This window comes from Chanos chanos, chromosome 11, assembly GCF_902362185.1.
Source record: "Chanos chanos chromosome 11, fChaCha1.1, whole genome shotgun sequence".
NCBI classification, from domain to species: Eukaryota; Metazoa; Chordata; class Actinopteri; order Gonorynchiformes; family Chanidae; genus Chanos; species Chanos chanos.
In genome coordinates, this window is record NC_044505.1 from 822,501 (window position 1) to 840,000 (window position 17,500).

General features: G+C 43.4%; 2 protein-coding genes across 2 annotated transcripts in view; both read right to left on the reverse strand.

Moving 5' to 3' along the window:
- The window catches only part of adisspa (adipose secreted signaling protein a), an 11,197-nt gene extending 2,269 nt beyond the window's left edge, over positions 1-8,928 (reverse strand). The window contains exons 1-3 of the mRNA XM_030788239.1: positions 8,910-8,928; positions 8,337-8,473; positions 3,108-3,258 (exon numbers count right to left, since the gene is read on the reverse strand). Coding sequence (XP_030644099.1) covers positions 3,108-3,258; positions 8,337-8,473; positions 8,910-8,928 — 307 coding nt within the window. The remainder of the gene's footprint in view (positions 1-3,107; positions 3,259-8,336; positions 8,474-8,909) is intronic.
- Positions 8,929-11,747: 2,819 nt separating this feature from the next.
- Positions 11,748-17,500, reverse strand: part of btr01 (bloodthirsty-related gene family, member 1) — a 9,372-nt gene continuing 3,619 nt past the window's right edge. Inside the window, exons 4-7 of the mRNA XM_030788240.1 lie at positions 15,311-15,458; positions 14,567-14,611; positions 14,036-14,062; positions 11,748-12,292 (exon numbers count right to left, since the gene is read on the reverse strand). Of these exons, the coding sequence (XP_030644100.1) occupies positions 11,748-12,292; positions 14,036-14,062; positions 14,567-14,611; positions 15,311-15,458 (765 nt within the window). The remainder of the gene's footprint in view (positions 12,293-14,035; positions 14,063-14,566; positions 14,612-15,310; positions 15,459-17,500) is intronic.

Consider the following 17,500-nt stretch of genomic DNA (forward strand, 5'->3'; position numbering starts at 1 on the left):
CAGAATGCACACAGGGTTACATACAGAATGCACACAGGGTTACATACAGAACGCACACAGGGTTACATACAGAACGCACACAGGGTTACATACAGAATGCACACAGGGTTACATACAGAATGCACACAGGGTTACATACAGAACGCACACAGGGTTACATACAGAACGCACACAGGGTTACATACAGAATGCACACAGGGTTACATACAGAATGCACACAGGGTTACATACAGAATGCACACAGGGTTACATACAGAATGCACACAGGGTTACATACAGAATGCACACAGGGTTACATACAGAATGCACACAGGGTTACATACAGAATGCACACAGGGTTACATACAGAATGCACACAGGGTTACATACAGAATGCACACAGGGTTACATACAGAATGCACACAGGGTTACATACAGAATGCACACAGGGTTACATACAGAATGCACACAGGGTTACATACAGAACGCACACAGGGTTACATACAGAATGCACACAGGGTTACATACAGAATGCACACAGGGTTACATACAGAATGCACACAGGGTTACATACAGAATGCACACAGGGTTACATACAGAATGCACACAGGGTTACATACAGAATGCACACAGGGTTACATACAGAATGCACACAGGGTTACATACAGAATGCACACAGGGTTACATACAGAATGCACACAGGGTTACATACAGAATGCACACAGGGTTACATACAGAATGCACACAGGGTTACATACAGAACGCACACAGGGTTACATACAGAACGCACACAGGGTTACATACAGAATGCACACAGGGTTACATACAGAATGCACACAGGGTTACATACAGAACGCACACAGGGTTACATACAGAACGCACACAGGGTTACATACAGAATGCACACAGGGTTACATACAGAATGCACACAGGGTTACATACAGAATGCACACAGGGTTACATACAGAATGCACACAGGGTTACATACAGAATGCACACAGGGTTACATACAGAATGCACACAGGGTTACATACAGAACGCACACAGGGTTACATACAGAACGCACACAGGGTTACATACAGAATGCACACAGGGTTACATACAGAATGCACACAGGGTTACATACAGAACGCACACAGGGTTACATACAGAATGCACACAGGGTTACATACAGAATGCACACAGGGTTACATACAGAATGCACACAGGGTTACATACAGAATGCACACAGGGTTACATACAGAATGCACACAGGGTTACATACAGAATGCACACAGGGTTACATACAGAATGCACACAGGGTTACATACAGAATGCACACAGGGTTACATACAGAATGCACACAGGGTTACATACAGAATGCACACAGGGTTACATACAGAATGCACACAGGGTTACATACAGAATGCACACAGGGTTACATACAGAATGCACACAGGGTTACATACAGAATGCACACAGGGTTACATACAGAATGCACACAGGGTTACATACAGAATGCACACAGGGTTACATACAGAACGCACACAGGGTTACATACAGAACGCACACAGGGTTACATACAGAACGCACACAGGGTTACATACAGAATGCACACAGGGTTACATACAGAATGCACACAGGGTTACATACAGAATGCACACAGGGTTACATACAGAATGCACACAGGGTTACATACAGAATGCACACAGGGTTACATACAGAACGCACACAGGGTTACATACAGAATGCACACAGGGTTACATACAGAATGCACACAGGGTTACATACAGAATGCACACAGGGTTACATACAGAACGCACACAGGGTTACATACAGAATGCACACAGGGTTACATACAGAATGCACACAGGGTTACATACAGAATGCACACAGGGTTACATACAGAACGCACACAGGGTTACATACAGAACGCACACAGGGTTACATACAGAACGCACACAGGGTTACATACAGAATGCACACAGGGTTACATACAGAATGCACACAGGGTTACATACAGAATGCACACAGGGTTACATACAGAATGCACACAGGGTTACATACAGAATGCACACAGGGTTACATACAGAATGCACACAGGGTTACATACAGAATGCACACAGGGTTACATACAGAATGCACACAGGGTTACATACAGAATGCACACAGGGTTACATACAGAATGCACACAGGGTTACATACAGAATGCACACAGGGTTACATACAGAATGCACACAGGGTTACATACAGAATGCACACAGGGTTACATACAGAATGCACACAGGGTTACATACAGAATGCACACAGGGTTACATACAGAACGCACACAGGGTTACATACAGAATGCACACAGGGTTACATACAGAATGCACACAGGGTTACATACAGAACGCACACAGGGTTACATACAGAACGCACACAGGGTTACATACAGAACGCACACAGGGTTACATACAGAACGCACACAGGGTTACATACAGAACGCACACAGGGTTACATACAGAATGCACACAGGGTTACATACAGAATGCACACAGGGTTACATACAGAATGCACACAGGGTTACATACAGAATGCACACAGGGTTACATACAGAATGCACACAGGGTTACATACAGAATGCACACAGGGTTACATACAGAATGCACACAGGGTTACATACAGAATGCACACAGGGTTACATACAGAATGCACACAGGGTTACATACAGAATGCACACAGGGTTACATACAGAATGCACACAGGGTTACATACAGAATGCACACAGGGTTACATACAGAATGCACACAGGGTTACATACAGAATGCACACAGGGTTACATACAGAATGCACACAGGGTTACATACAGAATGCACACAGGGTTACATACAGAATGCACACAGGGTTACATACAGAATGCACACAGGGGTGAGAGAAAAACCCTCTCTCAAAGAACCATCAAAATTCAAAACTTCTGAGCTGTAGCCCCAGCTGCTCTGTGAGAGTTGTGCCGGGAGGGAGGTCTGTTCCTCAGAACGGGTGCGTCACTGTGACGACAGATCATCTCCACAGACCATCTTAAAGCTGTGTCCTGTCATGGTTTTTATCAGCACAACTTGGGCACAACCGAAACACAGTTGAAAAGAGAAGATTTGGGGAGACAGTACCTTCTGGGCGCGGTGTGATCCGCGTGGCCCGTAAGCGGGGTTTGGGCGTGGTCCTGAGGGCGGGAGAAAGGCAGACATCTTTGCCGAGAGATGGAACTTGTGGAAGGGTGAAGACAATCTCATACTTATGCTGACTCCTCAAAAAACCCGCCTGTGCACACACACACACACACACACACACACACAGCCATGTAGACACACGCACTTCAATCAGATTCCCCACTCAGACCCTCACCTTAACCAGGTAATGCCTCTAACACTCTCACCTTAACCAGGTAATACCTCTAACACACTCACCTTAACCAGGTAATACCTCTAATACACTCACCTTAACCAGGTAATACCTCTAACACACTCACCTTAACCAGGTAATACCTCTAATACACTCACCTTAACCAGGTAATACCTCTAACACTCTCACCTTAACCAGGTAATACCTCTAACACACTCACCTTAACCAGGTAATACCTCTAACACACTCACCTTAACCAGGTAATACCTCTAACACTCTCACCTTAACCAGGTAATACCTCTAACACTCTCACCTTAACCAGGTAATACCTCTAACACACTCACCTTAACCAGGTAATACCTCTAACACTCTCACCTTAACCAGGTAATACCTCTAACACTCTCACCTTAACCAGGTAATACCTCTAACACTCTCACCTTAACCAGGTAATACCTCTAACACACTCACCTTAACCAGGTAATGCCTCTAACACACTCACCTTAACCAGGTAATACCCCTAAACCCCCCCCCCCAACCAGGTAATACCTCTAACACTCTCACCTTAACCAGGTAATGCCTCTAACACACTCACCTTAACCAGGTATTACCTCTAATACACTCACCTTAACCAGGTAATACCTCTAACACACTCACCTTAACCAGGTAATACCTCTAACACTCTCACCTTAACCAGGTAATACCTCTAATACACTCACCTTAACCAGGTAATGCCTCTAACACTCTCACCTTAACCAGGTAATACCTCTAACACACTCACCTTAACCAGGTAATACCTCTAACACACTCACCTTAACCAGGTAATACCTCTAACACTCTCACCTTAACCAGGTAATACCTCTAATACTCTCACCTTAACCAGGTAATACCTCTAACACTCTCACCTTAACCAGGTAATACCTCTAACACTCTCACCTTAACCAGGTAATACCTCTAATACACTCACCTTAACCAGGTAATACCTCTAACACACTCACCTTAACCAGGTAATACCTCTAACACACTCACCTTAACCAGGTAATACCTCTAATACACTCACCTTAACCAGGTAATACCTCTAACACACTCACCTTAACCAGGTAATACCTCTAACACTCTCACCTTAACCAGGTAATACCTCTAATACTCTCACCTTAACCAGGTAATACCTCTAACACTCTCACCTTAACCAGGTAATGCCTCTAACACTCTCACCTTAACCAGGTAATACCTCTAACACACTCACCTTAACCAGGTAATACCTCTAATACACTCACCTTAACCAGGTAATACCTCTAACACACTCACCTTAACCAGGTAATACCTCTAATACACTCACCTTAACCAGGTAATACCTCTAACACTCTCACCTTAACCAGGTAATACCTCTAACACACTCACCTTAACCAGGTAATACCTCTAATACACTCACCTTAACCAGGTAATACCTCTAACACTCTCACCTTAACCAGGTAATACCTCTAACACTCTCACCTTAACCAGGTAATACCTCTAACACACTCACCTTAACCAGGTAATACCTCTAACACTCTCACCTTAACCAGGTAATACCTCTAACACTCTCACCTTAACCAGGTAATACCTCTAACACACTCACCTTAACCAGGTAATACCTCTAACACTCTCACCTTAACCAGGTAATACCTCTAACACACTCACCTTAACCAGGTAATGCCTCTAACACACTCACCTTAACCAGGTAATACCCCTAAACCCCCCCCCCCTAACCAGGTAATACCTCTAACACTCTCACCTTAACCAGGTAATGCCTCTAACACACTCACCTTAACCAGGTATTACCTCTAATACACTCACCTTAACCAGGTAATACCTCTAACACACTCACCTTAACCAGGTAATACCTCTAACACTCTCACCTTAACCAGGTAATACCTCTAATACACTCACCTTAACCAGGTAATACCTCTAACACTCTCACCTTAACCAGGTAATACCTCTAATACTCTCACCTTAACCAGGTAATACCTCTAACACTCTCACCTTAACCAGGTAATACCTCTAACACTCTCACCTTAACCAGGTAATACCTCTAATACTCTCACCTTAACCAGGTAATACCTCTAACACTCTCACCTTAACCAGGTAATACCTCTAACACTCTCACCTTAACCAGGTAATACCTCTAACACACTCACCTTAACCAGGTAATACCTCTAACACTCTCACCTTAACCAGGTAATACCTCTAACACTCTCACCTTAACCAGGTAATACCTCTAACACACTCACCTTAACCAGGTAATACCTCTAATACACTCACCTTAACCAGGTAATACCTCTAACAAACTCACCTTAACCAGGTAATACCTCTAACACTCTCACCTTAACCAGGTAATACCTCTAACACTCTCACCTTAACCAGGTAATACCTCTAATACACTCACCTTAACCAGGTAATACCTCTAACACACTCACCTTAACCAGGTAATACCTCTAACACTCTCACCTTAACCAGGTAATACCTCTAATACTCTCACCTTAACCAGGTAATACCTCTAACACTCTCACCTTAACCAGGTAATACCTCTAACACTCTCACCTTAACCAGGTAATACCTCTAATACACTCACCTTAACCAGGTAATACCTCTAACACACTCACCTTAACCAGGTAATACCTCTAACACACTCACCTTAACCAGGTAATACCTCTAATACACTCACCTTAACCAGGTAATACCTCTAACACACTCACCTTAACCAGGTAATACCTCTAACACTCTCACCTTAACCAGGTAATACCTCTAATACTCTCACCTTAACCAGGTAATACCTCTAACACTCTCACCTTAACCAGGTAATGCCTCTAACACTCTCACCTTAACCAGGTAATACCTCTAACACACTCACCTTAACCAGGTAATACCTCTAATACACTCACCTTAACCAGGTAATACCTCTAACACACTCACCTTAACCAGGTAATACCTCTAATACACTCACCTTAACCAGGTAATACCTCTAACACTCTCACCTTAACCAGGTAATACCTCTAACACACTCACCTTAACCAGGTAATACCTCTAATACACTCACCTTAACCAGGTAATACCTCTAACACTCTCACCTTAACCAGGTAATACCTCTAACACTCTCACCTTAACCAGGTAATACCTCTAACACTCTCACCTTAACCAGGTAATACCTCTAACACTCTCACCTTAACCAGGTAATACCTCTAACACACTCACCTTAACCAGGTAATACCTCTAACACTCTCACCTTAACCAGGTAATACCTCTAACACACTCACCTTAACCAGGTAATGCCTCTAACACACTCACCTTAACCAGGTAATACCCCTAAACCCCCCCCCCCCTAACCAGGTAATACCTCTAACACTCTCACCTTAACCAGGTAATGCCTCTAACACACTCACCTTAACCAGGTATTACCTCTAATACACTCACCTTAACCAGGTAATACCTCTAACACACTCACCTTAACCAGGTAATACCTCTAACACTCTCACCTTAACCAGGTAATACCTCTAATACACTCACCTTAACCAGGTAATGCCTCTAACACTCTCACCTTAACCAGGTAATACCTCTAACACACTCACCTTAACCAGGTAATACCTCTAACACACTCACCTTAACCAGGTAATACCTCTAACACTCTCACCTTAACCAGGTAATACCTCTAATACTCTCACCTTAACCAGGTAATACCTCTAACACTCTCACCTTAACCAGGTAATACCTCTAACACTCTCACCTTAACCAGGTAATACCTCTAATACACTCACCTTAACCAGGTAATACCTCTAACACACTCACCTTAACCAGGTAATACCTCTAATACACTCACCTTAACCAGGTAATACCTCTAACACACTCACCTTAACCAGGTAATACCTCTAACACTCTCACCTTAACCAGGTGATACCTCTAATACTCTCACCTTAACCAGGTAATACCTCTAACACTCTCACCTTAACCAGGTAATACCTCTAATACTCTCACCTTAACCAGGTAATACCTCTAACACTCTCACCTTAACCAGGTAATACCTCTAACACACTCACCTTAACCAGGTAATACCTCTAACACACTCACCTTAACCAGGCAATACCTCTAACACTCTCACCTTAACCAGGTATTACCTCTAACACTCTCACCTTAACCAGGTAATACCTCTAACACTCTCACCTTAACCAGGTAATACCTCTAACACACTCACCTTAACCAGGTAATACCTCTAATACTCTCACCTTAACCAGGTAATACCCCTAACACTCTCACCTTAACCAGGTAATACCTCTAACACACTCACCTTAACCAGGTAATACCTCTAACACACTCACCTTAACCAGGTAATACCTCTAACACTCTCACCTTAACCAGGTAATACCTCTAACACACTCACCTTAACCAGGTAATACCTCTAACACTCTCACCTTAACCAGGTAATACCTCTAATACTCTCACCTTAACCAGGTAATACCTCTAACACTCTCACCTTAACCAGGTAATACCTCTAACACACTCACCTTAACCAGGTAATACCTCTAATACACTCACCTTAACCAGGTAATACCTCTAACACTCTCACCTTAACCAGGTAATACCTCTAACACACTCACCTTAACCAGGTAATACCTCTAACACTCTCACCTTAACCAGGTAATACCTCTAACACACTCACCTTAACCAGGTAATACCTCTAACACTCTCACCTTAACCAGGTAATACCTCTAACACACTCACCTTAACCAGGTAATACCTCTAATACACTCACCTTAACCAGGTAATACCTCTAACAAACTCACCTTAACCAGGTAATACCTCTAACACTCTCACCTTAACCAGGTAATACCTCTAACACTCTCACCTTAACCAGGTAATACCTCTAATACACTCACCTTAACCAGGTAATACCTCTAACACACTCACCTTAACCAGGTAATACCTCTAACACACTCACCTTAACCAGGTAATACCTCTAACACTCTCACCTTAACCAGGTATGCTCCGTCAGACTCAGGAATGGCAGTAATGATCTTCTCTTTCTGTGTTTCCTCAGAGCTCTCGCTGGTGAGGACGCTGTCATCATCGTCAGGGAAACGGACTCCTCCCCCCTTGGATGTGGAACCTTTGAGAGGGTCAGGCAGGTAGCGTGTAAGATCAATTACAGATCCACAGGCACAGAAACACACACACACATGCAGCAATAAAGATTTGCATGTAAAAACCTAGGTCACTCACACACACACACACACACACAAACACACACACACACACACAATGCGCATGCACACACACACACATACACACACACACAGGGTAACCTTCACCTGTGCAAAAAAAAGTAGGTAGGTTGATTGTGGACATATGAGTATGTGAAAATCTGTGAGTGTGTGTGTGTGGAGATGTGTGGTTGTGGGTGTGTGTTGATGACCAAGAGAGAATGTTTATACTTTAATATTCAGGCCTGTGCTCCTGTGTAGGAATGTTTGTGTCTATGAGAGAGAGAGAGAGAGAGAGAAAGAGAGAGAGACAGAGAGAGAGAGAGAGAGTCTGGTACTCACTTTTCCTTGCCGTTGCCATGCCGACATAGGGCCAGGCTGATGAGCGATTTCACTGTGACGTCATCTTTAACGGCAGAAATTACTGTTAATATCATGCTGAGAGAAACCCCAAAACAGAAAGAGAGAGTGAATCTCTGACCACGAATCCTGAACCCTGAACCCTGAATCCTGACCTCTGAACTCTGCCTGTGGTAGAATGACGTTGTCTACAGGTGAATGTGCATAAACACACTGGAGGTGAATGAGAGGAGTGAACACAAGACATGGTGGAGGGTGTGGAGAAAGGAGGGCAGAGGGCGAAAGCTGCTGATCTGATTGGATCACGCAGACAGTCCGCGCAGAAGCTGCTGATCTGCTTGGATCACGCAGACGGTCCGGGCAGAAGCCGCTGATCTGATTGGATCACGCAGACGGTCCGGGCAGAAGCTGCTGATCTGATTGGATCACGCAGATGGTCCGGGTGACGTGAGTCTGGGTTTGTCCTCTACCTCTTCATTTTAACATCATTACTGTTCCATCCATTCAGCCTCAGCACTGCTGCTTATTATTATGCTGTGACATCATTTTAATGTGGCATTTTCAGGTAAGTGGCAGTCATGTGACCTCTCTGAATATTAATTGACTGTGTGCGGTTGGGTGCGACTGAGGAGCCATTTTACTCACGCTGACATGAGGAGAAGACACACACTGAGACAGAGAGAGGAGTCAGGAAGCCAGATGAGAGCTTTTAAAAACAATTCACTTCACTTTGCCAGGGTCTGTGTGTCTGAATGTGGGAATGAGGTAGGTTTCCAATGGTCTAATTATATGACACAAAGGACTGCATGTGTAAAAAACAAGCATCTAAATATAATAAATGTCAAGGAACCATTACACATTTCATAACATTATTTGGTCAGTTACATTAGCAGACTCTAATCATTCAGGCTTAGCAGCACAGATGTTGGATTTCAGTGGGAAAAGGTCGTCTTTTATCTGTTCTTCCGTCCTCTCCAACGCATTTTACAGCTCTAAATCATTCAGTAAATGTCACGGGGATCATTATCAATAACTTGGATTACCGTTGGTGTCTATTAGTATCCTAAACCGCCCTTTGACCTCAGAATCCTCCTCCCTTTATCCGTGTTATTACTCCTGATCCAGATGTGTGCGCTCTGCCCAGACAATAGCGCGACGCAGGCTGCAGCCAAACTTAAGAGGCTTAAGTTAACCCTCAGTCATTGACAACACTATCACGGAAGGGACTGTTCCCCAATGAGACTCTTTCCGACGCACAGTTTAAAAAAAAAAAAGAGGGTTACGCAACTGCTTCCATAGCGCAGGTACACTTCTGAAGCGAATCTACAACGCCGAGGGCTCGATTCACATGCAGGGTGACCCATCCCACACGACAGTGGACTTGTGGACAGTGAACGCTTTAGAAGTACCCAATGCGGTCAACCTCTACTCCCTGTGGTGATACTGAACTAAAATATAAAACAGTACTGCATAGGCAGGGCGAGCCGTAAGCTTCTGGGAACGAGCCGGTCCCATACAGTTCTAGAGTAGAGACAGATGCCAGCGATCCACAGGGCACCAAGTGAACAGTTGGTCTGCCAGTGTGCCTGAAATATGGCTGAAACGTACGTCAAATGTGATCGAAATCCACGACTTCTTTCCTAAATGTTTGATCTAGCGATTGGATATAAACTAGAAAATGAAGGCATGAGATGTACAATATTTTATGTGAAAGTCGTAAAAATGTGTCTTATTTCCATATTATTTAGGAGAAACCTGCCCAAAGCTTAAAGGGAAAAGCCGCTTCTACCAGAGCTGGATGCAGTTATAATAATACATTTTATCAGATGTATTCTCTCTCTCTCTTTCTCACACACACACACACACACACACACACATACTAAAGCGTTGCATCTCTGTCAAGCAGTTGCAATGACTCGCATTCAATATGGGATAAATTAAAAAAAAAAAAATCGTGATCCTACCAGTCTGAACCTTCTGTAGGTCTGTCGAGTTAAACGTTTATCTCACGCGCATCGACGATTCCGAAACGCTCCCAGACGCAGACTACATCACTTCTGACGCGAATCGTCTGTCCCTGACTCCAGCCGCAGCCAATGGCTTCCAACCGTCCCGACAAACGCATAACCCACCCGGCACATCACCCGTCAGGACGGTGGAAGGTTTTCATTTTGGTCACAGCACCAACTAGTGTTCAGTCCTAATCCTGTTTTTACGATTAGGATGGATAAGAAATAATTTCTTTATGAATATAGAACACATAGACAGTGGATGCTTCTGTTAGATTACACTGGATCAAGCTGCATTTTCACAGTAATAGTCTCTCCAGTCATGATGCTAAAATGTTTTTATTTCTTGAAGAAAGCCACATGTATTACATAACACCGTGCACACACACACACACACACACACGCACACGCACACGCACACGCACAAGTGTAATACATTTAAAGTGTGATACATTTAAAGTTACATATTTACAGTGTTAAAATATCTCAACATTCAACACAACCTTATCATCATCAAAACAACAGAGAGTGTTTGAAAAATTCTAATATTCACAGACATGCAAACACACACACGCACACACACACACACACACACACACACACTCACACAGAAACAGAAACAGAGTGTAGTTTAGCGCTGATGAGGGGGTCAGTATAGTTTAGAGTAGTACAGTACTGGTAATAGTACAGTGTAGTGTAGTACTGATAAGGGTACAGTGCAGTGTAGTACTGACTGGAGATCAGTGTAGTCTAGAATATATTATATACAAAAGTCATTTTAAAGCTGCTCAGAGATCAGTCGTCTTTGCCATCAGACTGTTGGTGAGACTGGACATATGATCAAAGAAGCTTCGTTCTGACCAGACTTGTTTGTGCAGGGGCTGAAGAATGGGTGGATGGTGTCAGAGAAGGAGTCCATGTAGGTGAAGATGTGCATGTGGGCGTCTGCGTTGTAGAAGGACAGCTGCCCTTTATCGTAATCCAGGTAAATGCCGATTCGGTGGGGTCGGGGGTTCAGGGTGAGAGGGGTGGACGGATCCGTTCGGAAAGCGTACTCCTGCCCGTCCCGCAAACTCAGGAACCAGTAACCGTTGGCCGGACTGACAGCAATCTTCCCTTTCCTGTTTATGGAGTGGCTGGCCACGCCCAGATCCCAGTCTGTCTTTCCCCCGACGTGGACTTCCCAATAATGGCGACCGGTGCGGAAGCCCTGCAGGCCGAGGACGCACACCACCCGGTCAAATCGCTCGGGTGTGTCAGGCAGCGGCAGGTACCGGTCCCCACACCGCACCTGTCTGCCATCCTCAGAGATGACCAGCCGCGGGTGGGCGGAGTTTTGGTCCAGCGTCACGTCCACTAAGAGAAGAGAGAGCAGATATGGGCAGAGTCAAAGTCACCGTGCCTAAGCAGAATGTGTTTAAATGTCAGATATTTAGTAAAATATAACAAAGAAAACAAACAGACAGAGAGAGAAAAGACAGAGACACAGACAGAGAGAGAAAAGACAGAGACACAAACAGACAGAGAGAAAAGACAGAGACACAGACAGAGAGAGAAAAGACAGAGACACAGACAGAGAGAGAAAAGACAGAGACACAAACAGAGAGAGAGAGAAAAGACAGAGACACAGACAGAGAGAGAAAAGACAGAGATACAAACAGAGAGAGAGAGAAAAGACAGAGATACAAACAGAGAGAGAAAGAAAAGACAGAGACACAAACAGAGAGAGAGAAAAGACAGAGACACAGACAGAGAGAGAAAAGACAGAGACACAGACAGAGAGAGAAAAGACAGAGACACAGACAGAGAGAGAGAAAAGACAGAGATACAAACAGAGAGAGAGAAAAGACAGAGACACAGACAGAGAGAAAAGACAGAGACACAGACAGAGAGAGAGAAAAGACAGAGACACAGACAGACAGAGAGAAAAGACAGAGATACAAACAGAGAGAGAGAAAAGACAGAGACACAAACAGAGAGAGAGAGAAAAGACAGAGATACAAACAGAGAGAGAGAAAAGACAGAGACACAAACAGACAGACAGAGAAAAGACAGAGACACAGACAGAGAGAGAAAAGACAGAGACACAAACAGACAGACAGAGAAAAGACAGAGACACAGACAGAGAGAGAAAAGACAGAGACACAAACAGACAGAGAGAGAAAAGACAGAGACACAGACAGACAGAGAAAAGACAGAGACACAAACAGAGAGAGAGAAAAGACAGAGATACAAACAGAGAGAGAGAGAAAAGACAGAGACACAAACAAAGAGAGAGAAAAGACAGAGACACAGACAGAGAGAGAGAAAAGACAGAGATACAAACGGAGAGAGAGAAAAGACAGAGACACAGACAGAGAGAAAAGACAGAGACACAAACAGAGAGAGAGAAAAGACAGAGACACAAACAGAGAGAGAGAAAAGACAGAGACACAAACAGAGGAAGAGAAAAGACAGAGACACAGAGAGAGAGAAAAGACAGAGACACAGACAGAGAGAGAGAAAAGACAGAGACACAGACAGAGAGAGAAAAGACAGAGACACAGACAGAGAGAGAGAGAAAAGACAGAGACACAAACAGAGGAAGAGAAAAGACAGAGACACAGAGAGAGAGAAAAGACAGAGACACAGACAGAGAGAGAGAAAAGACAGAGACACAGACAGAGAGAGAAAAGACAGAGACACAGACAGAGAGAGAGAGAAAAGACAGAGACACAAACAGAGAGAGAGAAAAGACAGAGACACAAACAGACAGAGAGAGAAAAGACAGAGACACAGACAGACAGAGAAAAGACAGAGACACAAACAGAGAGAGAGAAAAGACAGAGACACAAACAGACAGACAGAGAAAAGACAGAGACACAAACAGACAGAGAGAGAAAAGACAGAGACACAAACAGACAGAGAGAGAAAAGACAGAGACACAGACAGACAGAGAAAAGACAGAGACACAAACAGAGAGAGAGAAAAGACAGAGACACAAACAGAGAGAGAGAGAAAAGACAGAGACACAGACAGAGAGAGAGAAAAGACAGAGACACAGACAGACAGAGAGAAAAGACAGAGACACAGACAGAGAGAGAGAAAAGACAGTCCGACCTGCATATTCCTGCACTCTCTTCACCTCTAGAGAAGCAGAAAACAGAAATGGATTAACACTCAAACAGCCCATCCAAACTCACAGCGCTCAGAAAACCCAAACTCACAGCGCTCAGAAAACCCAAACTCACAAAGCTCAGAACACTGAGAGAGCAGAGGAGTTTTATGAGAACTCTAAATGGTCTCCACCCTTATTAGGATTTTTTTCTAATTCAGAGGAAAACAGTGAGAGGAAGACTGAATGTGTATTTCCACATATACTGGGCCTTCTGTGGTCTCTGCTCTGAGTGTACTCTCAGGTCTAAATGTAAACAGGTTTTTCCCGGTCAAAAAAAGTGGCACCTTGTATAAGCTCACTCTAAACAAGAGATAAGTAATAGCATTTTCACATTAAAATTAAAGCTTCACAATGACCAGCAAACAATGACATAATTTACTCAAAGGCCAACTGGTATTTTGTCAGTGGATTGAACAATAATCCATGTACAAATCTTTTCTTTTTTTATTTGAATTGTTCAAACTGAAACTCACTGGGCTGGTGTCTCTCCACTGTCTTTTCAACTGGAGAATGTGAACCTGCCAACACAGAAACACACACACACACACGCACGCACACGCACACACACGCACACGCGCACACACACACACACACACACACAGACACACACGCGCGCACACACACACACAGACACACACACACAGACACACACACGCACGCACGCACACACACACACACACACGCACACACACTTTAAAAACAAGGATTTTGGAGAGCTGAGCAGAAATGAACTGGGCCTAGAATTACAGTCCCACAGTCACACAGTTGTACATTCAGAAGACCTTTACACAGTTTGGCAGTATCTGTGCAGTGGGGAAAAGTCATAAAGCCAATAGATTTGTAAAAGGCATGGGACAACATTATGCAACGTGCAGCAACATGTCACAGTGCTGAGTCTGTAATCTGTCACTCAGATTAAAAACACAAATTCAGATCGACTGCAAACTGAGCTGATGTTTGAGATGAATGAACATTTAAATCCACATCAGTCAGCTTTTAGGCTCTCACTCAGTAAAGCCAGACCAGTGCCCATTAATCTGAACAGAGATGATAATAATCACCTGATAATAATCTTGGTGTATTCTGCATGAATTCTGAAGCATAATTTGTGCGCATTCTTTTATGCAATCTGTTTACATTCTGTGAAATCATTAATCATAACTGTATTATGCTGGGAATTAATCTGCGTCATATTCCGGGAATAAGTGGGTTCTCACAGATCTCAGGCAGTCTCTTCAGCTCCTCCTGAAGACGTTCCATCAGCTGAGTGATATTCCGCAGCACCGCCCCCGCGGAGGGGTCAGGGGTCAGACACACATCCGCCCAGCTCTTCGTCTCCGAGAGACTGCAGACAGATGGAAACGTCTGTGGGCAAATGAAGCAGAAATGTGGTGTCTAAATATGAGTTATGAGTCCAGATGAGTCCTGCGCTATTAGAGACATATAGAGAATTATGAGTCCTGCGCTATTAGAGACATATAGAGAATTATGAGTCCTGCGCTATTAGAGACATATAGAGAATTATGAGTCCTGCGCTATTAGAGACATATAGAGAATTATGAGTCCTGCGCTATTAGAGACATATAGAGAATTATGAGTCCAGATGAGCCCTGCGCTATTAGAGACATATAGAGAATTATGAGTCCTGCGCTATTAGAGACATATAGAGAATTATGAGTCCTGCGCTATTAGAGACATAGAGAGAATTATGAGTCCTGCGCTATTAGAGACATATAGAGAATTATGAGTCCTGCGCTATTAGAGACATAGAGAGAATTATGAGTCCAGATGAGTCCTGCGCTATTAGAGACATATAGAGAATTATGAGTCCTGCGCTATTAGAGACATATAGAGAATTATGAGTCCTGCGCTATTAGAGACATAGAGAGAATTATGAGTCCAGATGAGCCCTGCGCTATTAGAGACATATAGAGAATTATGAGTCCAGATGAGTCCTGCGCTATTAGAGACATAGAGAGAATTATGAGTCCTGCGCTATTAGAGACATAGAGAGAATTATGAGTCCTGCGCTATTAGAGACATAGAAAGAATTATGAGTCCAGATGAGTCCTGCGCTATTAGAGACATATAGAGAATTATGAGTCCTGCGCTATTAGAGACATAGAGAGAATTATGAGTCCAGATGAGTCCTGCGCTATTAGAGACATATAGAGAATTATGAGTCCAGATGAGTCCTGCGCTATTAGAGACATATAGAGAATTATGAGTCCTGCGCTATTAGAGACATATAGAGAATTATGAGTCCTGCGCTATTAGAGACATATAGACAATTATGAGTCCTGCGCTATTAGAGACATATAGAGAATTATGAGTCCTGCGCTATTAGAGACATATAGAGAATTATGAGTCCTGCGCTATTAGAGACATATAGAGAATTATGAGTCCTGCGCTATTAGAGACATAGAGAGAATTATGAGTCCAGATGAGTCCTGCGCTATTAGAGACATAGAGAGAATTATGAGTCCTGCGCTATTAGAGACATATAGAGAATTATGAGTCCAGATGAGTCCTGCGCTATTAGAGACATATAGAGAATTATGAGTCCTGCGCTATTAGAGACATAGAGAGAATTATGAGTCCTGCGCTATTAGAGACATAGAGAGAATTATGAGTCCTGCGCTATTAGAGACATAGAGAGAATTATGAGTCCTGCACTATTAGAGACATAGAAAGAATTATGAGTCCAGATGAGTCCTGCGCTATTAGAGACATATAGAGAATTATGAGTCCTGCGCTATTAGAGACATAGAGAGAATTATGAGTCCAGATGAGTCCTGCACTATTAGAGACATAGAGAGAATTATGAGTCCAGATGAGTCCTGCGCTATTAGAGACATATAGAGAATTATGAGTCCTGCGCTATTAGAGACATAGAGAGAATTATGAGTCCAGATGAGTCCTGCGCTATTAGAGACATATAGAGAATTATGAGTCCTGCGCTATTAGAGACATATAGAGAATTATGAGTCCTGCGCTATTAGAGACATATAGAGAATTATGAGTCCAGATGAGTCCTGCGCTATTAGAGACATAGAGAGAATTATGAGTCCAGATGAGTCCTGCGCTATTAGAGACATAGAGAGAATTATGAGTCCAGATGAGTCCTGCGCTATTAGAGACATAGAGAGAATTATGAGTCCAGATGAGCCCTGCGCTATTAGAGACATAGAGAGAATTATGAGTCCTGCGCTATTAGAGACATAGAGAGAATTATGAGTCCAGATGAGTCCTGCGCTATTAGAGACATAGAGAGAATTATGAGTCCAGATGAGTCCTGCGCTATTAGAGACATATAGAGAATTATGAGTCCTGCGCTATTAGAGACATATAGAGAATTATGAGTCCTGCGCTATTAGAGACATATAGACAATTATGAGTCCTGCGCT